We start from the raw sequence: 13,663 nt of genomic DNA, 5'->3' as shown, positions 1-13,663 counted from the left end.
TAAGGTCTTACTGATCATTGTTTGGCCGATGCCTATTGGTGGACTACTTTAAATACGCGGTAGTTTTTGGTGTTTTGTTTTCTTTGCATAATATTTTTGTATTATTTAATTCAATTTCTTGGTCTTTTCCTTAAATATGGTAAGCAGCAACCAATATGTTGGAAAACAATGCTTGATTTTTTAAAAAAATAATTTGGATTTTAAACAACAACGACCTTTGATGACTTTAAACTGAAGGAAAAAATAATTTATATTTCGAACTAGAAACATATATTCCTTATAAATAAAACAATGTATGTGCGGTTAGAAATGTATACGATGTTGCTGCACAGGCCACAAAACATAGCTAAAAATTAGCGATAAACTGTCATTGAACTAGATCTATTCATCAGCCATATTGAAATTCCTAAATCGATTTGATCTGCTTGTTCTCAGATATTTTATTTCTGAGCAGCGTAACTTTTGTTATATTTATTTTTCGCTGTTGCTTTTCTAAGAAGTTAAATAATTTCAAAGTCACAATTTATCAAAAAATCATTTTATTTTCCCCTAAAGAAAACTTTCAAATGGAATGAAAATTAAACGTCCTTCTTCTGTGTCAGTAATAAGAAAATAAGTTTATTAGGACGATTCAGTTACTTCCTTTATACGACAGTCACACTGAAAATATATATTTTTGTCTTTATGTTTATTGTTTTTAACGAATAGCCTTTACGTGAATCTTCACCTCTTTGCGTAAGAGAGAAACTTTTTTTCACGTTAGTAAGTAAGTCATAATGTTGGCCACGTTGATAGATGTGAGTTGATATATTTCACACTTTAACTCAAACACGTCTGCTTTCGGTGTTTATTCTAACATTGTGGCGATTGGACATCAGTTGTTGTCAACATTAATAGTGTATGTGATTATCCAACCTAAGTGTTAATTATAATAAACTCTATCATTAAATATCTATTTTGAGGATGCTAATGTGTTGTCTTATTCGGAATGTGAAGCTCTAAGGGGCCTGGCATTGGAGGCAGTACCCGGGATTCGAGCCTGGGACATAGCAGATGTGCTATAAACTAGTCTAAAGTTTATTCCTGTCAGGGCTTGGCCCTTGTGAACAGTTCACAGTATGCATCCAGAGTTTGCTGACTTCTGTTCTAGGTTGACCGAATGCGTTATTAATCAAGTGGATGCACAAAATTTCTTTAATCTTTCTTTTCTTAGTCTATGGTTTATTTTCCATTATTTTCATCTCATCGTATTTCATTGTGCGGTATTTTCTCACATTACGAGTTATTGCAAACAGCTGGGAATTATACAGTCTTTTATGACTATTACATTTTTGTATACGCCCAAATTCTTACTTCTGTTACTTTTTTACTTCAACATATTGTAAATGGTTTTTGGGTTTTCTATTGAATTGTTAAATAATCTACCGTTTACTAACTGTAACCGTATTATTTTATGGGTTTTGATTACTGTTATAAGTTTACGCTGCTTTCAAATCATCTCTACATTTTCAAATACATTTTATACAATAAAATGCAGATGTACATCTTTAAGTTTCTTTCTTATTATTCTCGGTATTTATCTATGTTTAAAATGTTCTTATTTATGAAGCGTTCAAAGCATTAACTGTTTAGTAGGAATATACTTATCTTAGCATCTTCTATATATTAATTATTGTTGTTGTTGTTTTCTGGAGACGATATTCAGTAGATGGCGCCCTTCATCACACTCTTAGAGCAGTTTACTCTACAGTAAAGGAAATTAGAGGTATTTATGAACCCTTGTATTATATAAGTTCATGTGTCTTGGAAATCACGAAGTCTAGAAATGAAAATGTGTTATGTTCATCTATTTCCATTGTGAATTGTATTGCTAAGTATCGCCTGTTAGTAGTTCTGAATTCTCGAATCTTGTCCGTGTAGTGTGTGTAGTCGTATCACACATATATAAACCGAATTCCAGAACTTAGAACGACTGCATGAGGGTGTTATATTTTAGAAATCCTTCCAAAAGAGATTACTGGGTGCTGGCTATGATGTTGGAGGACTGTCTGGTTTCAAGTGTTGGTGCTCATATGTGAATGTTTGACACATAAAACAATTTTATGAATTAAAATAGTAAATCTCTGTCTTACGAGGCAGCTATATATATATATGTAAATTTAGATTTTAGTGGTTTTGTAAAGTCACCAGTTTTGACATCTTAAAATATTCTCAGTAGTATAATTTGTTATTCATATTTATTCTAGACGTTATAAGAATAAAAATTTTAATATCTAAAGAAAAACTTCTAAATTTGAGCATATAATAAGATTTTCAGCTTTCTGGCAACACGAAAATGTCGAAGCGTTTAACTTTTATCAGCCTTCGAATATGTTTCGGAACCTGGCACGTGGAGTTACTTGTTTAAAATACTACTTTCTGAAAATAGCTTACTTATAGCAAGACGTAAAGTTAAGGCTTCTGTTGGTTGGCAGCTAACACCAACACTTCATCAAAAACATTACACCAGGTAGTGATAAAAATGACATTATTCTTTGAAAATTTTACTCTACCTTTGTTTTGGAAGACTCAGCTATTGATAACGTTAGTGATCAAATAACCTAACCTACCATAAGTTATGAACAAGATAGCCAATTCAGGAAGTCATCTGGCGGCGAAAATACGTCATTACAGAAGACAAATGAGTCACGTGATACTGTTCTTTCCACGTGCGTCTTCCAGTTTAGGCGGTGTTTTGATTAGCGTTCAACTGAAGACAGACGCGGATCGACAGTCATTACTAGAACAATCTATTTTATTCTGAGCAGCATCCAACGAAAGCTCACCAAATGCTACAGAGAAAGCTATAGCAAGAATAGTAGCCCAATAGATACAACGTGTAGATAAGCCTCTAGGTAGCTGTTTAAGATATTCGAAGTCTTGAAATTTTGTGGGAGGGCAATATGTTGTACAAAATGTAACATTAAACCAAGAAAAGTTTACCACGCATATCTATTTCTTTTGATTTCGAAGCTATGACATAAGTTATTAGAAAGCCGTAGTAAAATAAAAATTTTAATGGAATTATAGGCTACTAATTTTTTATTCTCAACATGAGAAATTTATAACACCTTCATCTGATAAGCTAATATAATAGTTTTCTTTTGATAAAAAAGAAAAGAAAGTGATCCGTAAATATGACGTTCAAGGGTAATGATTTTCTACTTCAAGATTAGATAGTAAAAAACATTAGAGAAAATAATTTATGTAAGCGAAGATTGCTTTAAAAATATTAACCTAGATAAACAGACCTAGGAATAAGATAAAGATGTCCCCCGATGGAATAGTAATAAGTTTATAGAGTTACAAAGCTAAGTTCCGAGGTTCGAATCCCCGCGGTAAGCACATTAGATGGCCCAATGTGGCTATGTTTGAAAACAGTCAAATAAATGATAATATAAATATCAGTTTCAAGTAATTTACAAACAATCCTTATTATGAAAAAATGGACTTGACATGGTCTAGTAGTTGTAATGTCTTTGTCAATCTTATCATTCTTTAGTGAAGAGAAGTCCAAAAGTTGGCAGCAGGCGATGTTGACTAGCTGCCTTCCCTTCCAGTTTGTCAAAATTAGGATTAGATGCTCTCGTGTAGCTTTCCGTGAACAAACAAATAATTATTAAAAATACAACTTTTGTTTTAGAAAAAAAACTTTAAAAGATGGTAGATTAGCAAAATATTACTATTTGCATCTGAAGTACAATACATTTAAAACACATTATCGTTGTATTCGGCTATTTTCAGTTAGATGTTTTTAATCGTTTTAAAATATAAAGAAAGAAATTGTAGATAGCTGTTTTTTTAACATTCCTCTCTAGACCTGGTCAAGATTGTTTGTACCAAAATGTTAGATCGGGTTCCCACGTGTATAGAACAAAACACGTGTTATGACATTCCTTTGCTCCTATACAAGTAGAGAAACAAGGTAAAGAGCACGAGCACTAACCGTGGTTTTCTCTAAGCAACGAAGAAGGTGATGATGCTGTAGCTCGAATATATCGTCGTCAGTTTCTTCCAAGTAGTTGCCTTTCGCCTGGGCTGCGAGTCTCGCTTCGGCTGCTTTCTTCTTGCTTACGAAAGCTGCGCCACTTGTAGCTTTGGCAATTCGAATTCGAGCCATCCTAGCTTTCTGCAAAGATTAAAGATAATGATAAACAGATATACAGTGAAAAGATTAGTTCAAAGTTGTCTGAAAATAGAATAAGTACATAATATGTGGTAATTATGGGTGATACTTGTGATAATCAGCTAAGTAACGTTTAAAAGGAATAAGATTTCTCGTTATGTTCCTTGTTGATGTTTGACAAAAACTGGATGAGACAAACCTCGCAATCTTATAGTTGTAAAGCAAATAACTGAGTGATTTAATAGATTGTTTCAGGCAGAGTATTCATGATGACACTTTGTAGAATGGACGGCAACTGCCTGTTGTGAAGACACAAGTGTAGAGAACGACGTTTAGAAATCTTCGAAGTTGAAAACGAAAGGAGGAAAACTTTCGAAACGTCGTCCACTACACTTGTGTCTCCACAACAGGCAGTTGCCGTCCATTCTACAAAGTGTTATCAAATAACTGAGTTAAATCTTCTTTAGAAGTTATCCAATCAAAATTATAACAATCCCATAAGTTGTTTGTTAATTCGAAGTTGCAGTTCGTAATTACAAAACGTAAAAGAGCTTTTCTTAACAATAACAATATTGACATCACTGACAAAGCAAATGCATTCTCCACGAACGTAATAATTCGATAAAATAGTAATAGTCAGAAAAGAAGCCTTTTATATTGAAAAATATCTCATCAGAAAGAAATAATATGAACTCCTTTTTATGACACTGCTACAGAATAGGCCCTCGTGTAGTAAAAGTAGGAAGTTACACAAAAACTGAGTTAAACCTTGTAAATGCTAGCTCACCTACCCACCCTGAAGTATTTTAACCCCGAAATATAAACATAAAGAGAATAACTTAAACATACATAATCATTAATCTGATATGGTTTGGCGACACAGAACATAGACAAGCTATCCTAAGCCTGCAGCAAAGTAACAGAACTGTCTTATTCTACACTATCACAGACTTCAACAAATCATTTTAGTTAACGCAAAATACATAGTAACCAACAAAGCACACAATCAGTAACAACATTCGATTAAATCCCACACCATTATCTAACGCAAAATTAAAGTGACAGTAATATGAACTAAAACAAAACAACATTGTGGTGGATAAAATACGAATTTAAAATACAATACCTAACCGATGGACAAATCCACAGTTAAACTTAGACCAAAGTTTACTATGCTATCCCATCTTATCAAACAATAAATTATTATTTGCATTTTATAAAATTGTTAAACTGATACATACCTATCTTTAAACGTACTTATCAAATACAGTGTTACTATACCCTTGAAGTTATACATTTTTACAGACATAAATTCTCAATAATACTCTTACAGATATGCTTCTGCACAGTATTAAAAGCAATCACGGAAGCGAATATGATACATGATATGTATGAAACTGATATGTATACATGAATTATAAGCTATGAGTAATTACACTTAAATGGCCAATTTATAATTGTTGTTATACTTTATTACAAATACTTCAAATGAATAGTGAATAAGGTGTACAAAGCATAAATATTTCGTATTGGTTTAAGTATACGGAGTTCTACACCTCGGTTTTATGTTACTTCAGACCTTAACCTACCTGAGTAATGGTTACGTCTATGGTGTGTAAGAGGTTTACTTTAATGTATCGTCATTGATATTATGATAACAAATCCATGAGAATAAGGAGCTCGTAGCTCATTAGTGTCTCTTTACTGGCTTACATTCCAACCAATGTATTGCTACAACATTCTACCAACAGCCTGAGATGCTGTGGAAACCATATGTCTACTATTGTAATAAATTATGTGTTAGTTCGAGTCATTTCTGAGTCATATATCATTCACATATTAGTAAACTCAGGAAGGCTCATGCCGGTTTAATCTTTTTTACCTTGCTAATGGCCACTGAAAGATATGACTGGGTGAGAAAAGCAGACCAAAGATGAAATTGAAAATACTTTTATATTTTTGTTTATTATATTCCACTTCTTTTGTGTATTGTGCCGTAATTCGCAGTCATAGACAATAATTAAAATACAATCTCACCTCAAAGAAATTCGGTTCTGAGTAAGCATAACATAGTGTTTGAATAAGTTTCTTCAAAGTTTCTTCTGAATGTATTATATGTTTACCAGTCTATGGCAACTGTACAAGGAGAAAATACCGAAGCTGTAGTGGAAGTTATGATTATTAGTGAAAACTTCACAAGTGTGTAACAAATACATGTACACCAGTAAAAAATATCGGAAAATTTTGGCATGAACTAATTACAGAAAGGTGAGTCTACTCATAAATATAACCTAATTACAGAAAGGTGAGTCTACTCATAAATATAACCTAATTACAGAAAGGTGAGTCTACTCATAAATATAACCTAATTACAGAAAAGTGAGTCTACTCATAAATATAACCTAATTACAGAAAGGTGAGTCTACTCATAAATATAACCTAATTACAGAAGGGTGAGTCTACCCATAAATATAACCTAATTACAGAAAGGTGAGTCTACTCATAAATATAACCTAATTACAGAAAGGTGAGTCTACTCATAAATATAACCTAATTACAGAAAGGTGAATCTACTCATAAATATAACCTAATTACAGAAAGGTGAGTCTACTCATAAATATAACCTAATTACAGAAAGGTGAGGCTACTCATAAATATAACTTAATTACAGAAAGGTGAGTCTACTCATAAATATAACCTAATTACAGAAAGGTGAGTCTACTCATAAATATAACCTAATTACAGAAAGGTGAATCTACTCATGAATATAACCTAATTACAGAAAGGTGAATCTACTCATAAATATAACCTAATTACAGAAAGGTGAGTCTACTCATAAATATAACCTAATTACAGAAAGGTGAGTCTACTCATAAATATAACCTAATTACAGAAAGGTGAGTCTACTCATAAATATAACCTAATTACAGAAAGGTGAGTCTACTCATAAATATAACCTAATTACAGAAAGGTGAGTCTACTCATAAATATAACCTAATTACAGAAAGGTGAGTCTACTCATAAATATAACCTAATTACAGAAAGGTGAATCTACTCATAAATATAACCTAATTACAGAAAGGTGAGTCTACTCATAAATATAACCTAATTACAGAAAGGTGAGTCTACTCATAAATATAACCTAATTACAGAAAGGTGAATCTACTCATAAATATAACCTAATTACAGAAAGGTGAGTCTACTTATAAATATAACCTAATTACAGAAAGGTGAATCTACTCATAAATATAACCTAATTACAGAAAGGTGAGTCTACTCATAAATATAACCTAACTACAGAAAGGTGAGTCTACTCATAAATATAACCTCACTCTCATTATACTTTTCGTTTTAACAGAAGGCTAATTTATAACTCATTGTGAACAAACAGTGTCGAAAGAAAACATCAACCCATGAGAAACATTTCTGAAATAGAATTATATCATTTTCTTGTGCTCTTATTAAAACAGAAAATGGTTTTTGATGAAACAGACCAGCATTTAAAATCGTTCAGTAAACATTATGGTTCATTCTTATGAAAAAAAAATCGATAAACTACAAACTGAAAAGGCATTCATAGAGTTTTCTAATTTTGTAGTAGCCAAACTAAAATACTCCCTGCACTCGATAACGTCGTCGTTGTAGGATTCTAGATCTTCTTTCTATTCCAACTTAGTTTCTTAGTTTAAAGTTCGAACTGTTTTTGAAAATCCCAGTTACCTACCATTATAACAAAAATGGTTGACCTTCAATGTTACATTCACCTTTGTGCTACAAGGACCAAAATTTAATCAACTAGTCTTTTGGAGGACACCAAATCTTTGTACGAAATTTGACCAGAACCAGATAAAAACTTTTGAGTTGTACTCTTCACACATACAACATAGGAGTAAACAGAATACTCTTTCTTCGGAAAAGGGTACAATTTTGAAAGTTGGTTACTTATGCTAAAGGAAATACCTTTTTATGACCCATATTTTGTTTACTTTTCAATACTTAATATTTTAAGACCTGAAACACGTAAGCAGCTGTTTTCTCATAAGCCTATTTTATTTCCTGGATTTATTATTATATAACCACAACACGGGAAATAAATTGTATCTAAGTTCTTTGCATCCTTCTAACAGCAAAAGATTTGTCCTTAGACATCCAGCAAAGACTTAATCAGGATCGCTATCGTATGCTCGTGTTTGTCTCTACAGCCCTTTGATGGTCGAGAAAAAATACGAAACCCATACACGTTTTTTAGACTTCACGAACGGACTCACCATCCATAAAATTGACAATGTCTTTAGAACGTCATTCTCATTACTAGCTCCCGTATGCGATATGATCTTGGTTCTTTAATCTGTCTTATTTAATTCTAAATGCAAATTATTCGATTCAGACAACCAGAAAGTTATTATGTTAATTAGTGCAGTTAATAGCAAAGCAAGTAAAACTGGGTATTCAATAAAATATTGAATGCTCTATCCAATCATTATTTTACTATGAAATGAAATGGACACATTTTGTTTTTGCTTACAACATTCCGGTACGTATTCAAGACAACAGATGTAAAGACGTTCGTAATGTAAAGTGACTGCTATTAGAGCAATCTGATTGATATCATTTACAGTTCAGTGAACATGCCACTGAAGTAACTTAACTCACATTTATTTGAGTGATTTAGTAGAAAGCTGTGATAACTGAGAAGACCTACTTACTATAATATATATATAGCTACTAAGTCAATCACAGCTCAATGAACCTATCACTGAAGTCACTTAATTATGCATATTTGATTGACATAATAAGAAGCTTTGATAATTAAGACTAGTTAAATATTTTAATATATATATATATATATATATAGTATTACTGATTATTCTCTTATCGTTGAACTTGAAATTCGTAAAAAAGTATAAGATATTAAAGTGGTTCTCTAAAGTTTGATTTCTCATAGTGAAGAGAGAACATATAGCCCATAACGTAGCTTTGTACCAAAATAAACAAAAAACCTATACAGGTTTGAATTTTTTTTTGTAAAATGTTTTTAACTACATGAACGAGAACGACAAAGTTTACTGATAAATAAATGTAATTGCAGACAATTGACTCCATCATTATTGGAACTAATCACATGTTGAGAGATTAGAATATTCAATTATAAGTAAATTAGATATTTCGCTCTAAGGGCTTAAGCTTCGGTAGATAAACCAATCCAATTTATAATTGTAAATTTATTATTAATAGGTTAAATATGAATGTTATTTTCTCATAAACAACATAAATATGAGTCAAGCAAAATTAGATTAAAATATCGAATTCTGAAAAGAAAAAAAAAACATGTTTTGAGGAAAACAAGATTATTCTTTCTATTTGTTTGTTTTTAGCCATACAATATGTTTTATGTCCACTAACGGAATTGTTTGTTGTTGTTGGGTTTTTTTAGTTTAGCGCGAAGTTACACAAGGGCTATTTATGTTAACAGTCCCTAAGTTAACAGTGTAAGACTAGAGAAAAGGCAGCTAGTCATCACCACCCACCGTCAACTCTTGGGCTACTCTCACATATTTGGTGTGAGAAAGGTTAGAACCAGCGACCCTCAGAATACGAGTCGAACGCCTTAACCATTGGGCCATAGTGGACTTTTAGGTTGAATTGAACCTCGAATTTTAGTATTGTAAGCTTGAAATTGTCACAGACACAGCGGGTGAGATAATTCTAGCTAAAAGTTTTCTCAGACTTAAAGTAATCCTACAGTAAACAACATTCTCAGGTAGTATCTGAAATCAATAAAACGATAGAAACTTCTATCACGATACTGAAAATGAAACGTGCTTGAATTTATTATATTCTCCCTGACACTAAAAATATCATAGTTCGACTTACCTTTTCCTCTTTAAATTTACTATTGTTATTATTATTAGAAACAGATTAATGTATTCCACATAACCTTCTCCCAGACAAATTAATGAAGTTAATTTATGTTAATATCACACATTTCCTCTTCTAAATACACATTTTCTCATTTCCATATTTCCAAAATGAACTTTTCTTTTAAAGCTAGTTAAGCAGTAAAAAAAAAAAGCATAAGTCTACCTTATCAGTCAGTAAAAGACTATTAATTTTATACTCAGGTGTTTAAAGTAGTTTTGCAATTTTTATATATATTTGTAAACCAATTGTTGTATTTATGTTGAAGTCATAAGTCTTGTTGTTTTGCGTATACAAAAAAGTTATTCTTATCAATATTACCTTATACAAACACCTTTTAAAGCTATGTTTGTGATAAATAAACATACCTGTTAACTTAAAACTATCATTGTAACATAAGACAGTGGATTTAAGAAAGAATATATATATATAAATAAAATAGGCAAAATCATTATAAATGCGTCAGTGATAATCATATAAAAATGATAGTTTTTTTTAATTTTCTGAACGATGTGTTTGTTTGAAGTTAAGTAGAAACGTACACAATGGGATATATGTACTCTGCCCACCACGGGTATCAAAACATGGTTTCTAGTGTGTAAGTCCGCAAAGAAGTCGTTGATTCGCTGTACCACTGAGGATTTTTTGAACGATACAGTGGAATTATGAGTTACTGTTTAACTAATTTGGAAATAAATGAGTATGTTGGAAAGGGGGAAAAGAGTATATGTGTGTGTTTTAAAACAAAAGTGTGTGTCTTAAAAACAAAAGTGTGTGTTTTAAAAACAAAAGTGTGTGTCCGGGAATGAATAAATGTGAGTAGGACAAACAGGAAAAGTACGTGTGGTATCTTGAGAGGAAAGAAGATTATTTTTGTGAATTTGTTAAATAGAGGTGTAGTGTAGGTGTCGCTTTCGTTAGGATGTTCTATAACGATAATCAAGGTAAGAATGTTTTACGTCATCTTACACACGAATGTCCTGTAGCCTTTGCTTTTAAAAAGAAAACAAACAGAATCTATTTATTGCCCTCACTTTTTCTCTATGGCAACTTGTTATTGAATGCTTCCCTAACGAACTCTATGAGGTTTGCAGAATGCTGTTTAAATTTAACTGAAGTTTTTCTCTGTTTTTATTCACCGAGAACTAAAAGAACTATCTTTCTGAAAATGGAGAACTACAAAAATGGTTTATTCTGAAACTGTTTAATTTTATTACAGATTAAACATGGGTCTACCGATTTGTGGGATATCATTTTTTTGAAATGACGAAATATCGAACATAAGAGATACAAAAACAATAAATATTTTCAGGAAACAAGCGTTTTAATAAAACTAGTAATGTTATTCATTTATTCAAAATAAAGTAAGTAAGATTAGACAGTGAATTTATTTAATTTTAAAGATTCGGAATTCTTTCTTTGAAACTGAAAATATTTCTGCAACAAACGTATTTATAAATACTTTCTGAAATATTAACGCAAGTATCAAGTTGTTTACATTAGAACTATAGGAAAACAGCATAATATTACATGTGAAACTTTAGCATGTTGCAGATGTTGTGAAAGAAGAAAATGGCGCACGATATTTCATTTGACATATCTTGAACAACATATCTCGCTGTATTTGATTTGGTTTGTTTTGTATTTCGCGCAGCGCTACACGAGGGTTATCTGCGCTAGCAGTCCCCAATTTAGCAGTGTTAGACTAAAGGAAAGGCAGGTAGTCATCACCAACCACCGCCAATTCTTGAGCTACTCTTTAACTAACGAATAGTAAGATTGACCGTAACATTATAATGCCCCCCACGGCTGAAAGGGCGAGCACGTTTGGTGCGACCAGGATTCGATCTCGCGACCCTCGGATTACGAGTCGAGTGCCTTAATCACCTGACCATGCTATATTTAAATAACCACATGCGATAAGACTTCTTCTCACTTCCAACCCATTCATTGTGTTGCAATTAAGTACTAATATTAAATTTCTTAACAGTTTGTGGGTTCGATTCCCCTCGGTGAGCTCATCAGATAGTCCGATGTTGCTTTGCTATAAGAAAACACACAAACACACTTAACAGTTTGGTCGTGAGATAAGCCAGTAAATGAGATAATTGAAAGCTAATAAGTTTTGGTGTGTTTAATATTTATATTTTTTACGTTACGTGTTGTAAACTAAGACGAGTCAGAAACTAGGATCATTATTACTTGCTGTTATTTTGGTTTACCTTTTGCACGATTAGTTTTGTTTGATAATATATTATCAATATAACTTTATGCTGAGCGAAAATATGATATCCGAATAGCTTTTTTCATTAAAAAAGGTTTTGTACCAATCTTTTTGATATCAGAAACCAGTAAGTGAAAAGAAAATCTAAAAAAAAAACAAAACAATGAGTTTAAGGTAACATTTTAGATCTGATTACAAGTAAATATTTAAGCTCATATTGTGGAACCCTAAACAATCTCTAATAATTCTTTTGATATCTTAGAATAAACCAGTTGAATCATTTTTGTTAACAGTTTTATTTGAATATATAAAAAACTTGTTTTTAATAATGAATTATTTATAAATACATTTATGGTTCGCTCTTGCAAGTACGATTCGTATCACGTGAAACTACAGTCTGAGTTCAAACAAATATTGATTATGAAGTTTGTGGTTCTTTTTTATTTGCTTCGTCCTTCGTCCAGTAAAAAGAAGCTACGTATATATAAACATACAATAACATCATCAAATAAAACGTATGATTAAAATGAATACTCTACACCCCTAGGCAACATAATGATCCAACGCAGTCTGTATGGAAAATTATAATTGACTCTGACTGCACTTGAATTTTAAGATATCATGACTTTACTGGCTGCAGATAACCAAATATTCGAATTTTCTATAACATGTTTGAATGAATATCAGACTACACAGTCTGCATATGGTGTAAAAACAACTTACCTTTTGTGCTTTACGTTTATCCGCACGCTGATTCTGGTGATAAATACGAGAAAAATTTGAAACAATAACTGGAACCGGAAGTGCAATAACAAGCACACCACTGAGTGAGCACACGCCTCCCAATATCTTTCCCATGATAGTAGCTGGAACCATATCACCATAACTACAAAATAAAAAAGATATTACAGTTTAATTATAAGACATATTATTATTATCCTTTGTATATATCATGAGTCCAGACTTCACGAACTATAAAGTATGTTATATGCAAATACGAAGGTTCACTTATTACCATTACTGGTAAATATAACGTAAGAACCCTCTATTAACGTGCTTGTAAACTAAATCACATTGACATTTATGAAAAGCTATAAGAGCTAAAAGTAATTATCCACAGCGAGTTAATAACATTTAAAAATTGTATCACACTCGTATTATCCGAAGACCCATGACTGACCATTCCGTTTCCACAAAAAAAAATTAAAATCTCACTCTGCACATTGAGGCCATGAGTGCGTTATAAGAATGACTGTCAAAACCCTCCATTTTATATAAGTAGCCCAGGCTGTTGACTGTCTGCGTTGCCTCTAGTCTCTTAATTGAAAACTTAGGACACAAAATAAAGATGGTCA

At 32.0% G+C, this 13,663-nt stretch overlaps 1 protein-coding gene across 6 annotated transcripts in view; it reads right to left on the bottom strand.

Annotated features, from left to right (window-relative positions):
* LOC143250626 (potassium voltage-gated channel protein Shal-like) overlaps positions 1-13,663 on the bottom strand; it is a 174,303-nt gene that overhangs the window by 30,438 nt on the left and 130,202 nt on the right. For all 6 annotated transcript variants that reach the window (XM_076501477.1, XM_076501478.1, XM_076501481.1 and 3 more), the window contains exons 2-3: positions 13,032-13,194; positions 3,986-4,168 (exon numbers count right to left, since the gene is read on the bottom strand). In XM_076501477.1, coding sequence (XP_076357592.1) covers positions 3,986-4,168; positions 13,032-13,194 — 346 coding nt within the window. The remainder of the gene's footprint in view (positions 1-3,985; positions 4,169-13,031; positions 13,195-13,663) is intronic.

This window comes from Tachypleus tridentatus, chromosome 5 (assembly GCF_004210375.1).
Source record: "Tachypleus tridentatus isolate NWPU-2018 chromosome 5, ASM421037v1, whole genome shotgun sequence".
Taxonomy (NCBI): Eukaryota; Metazoa; Arthropoda; class Merostomata; order Xiphosura; family Limulidae; genus Tachypleus; species Tachypleus tridentatus.
This window is presented reverse-complemented; position numbering and strand designations above follow the sequence as displayed.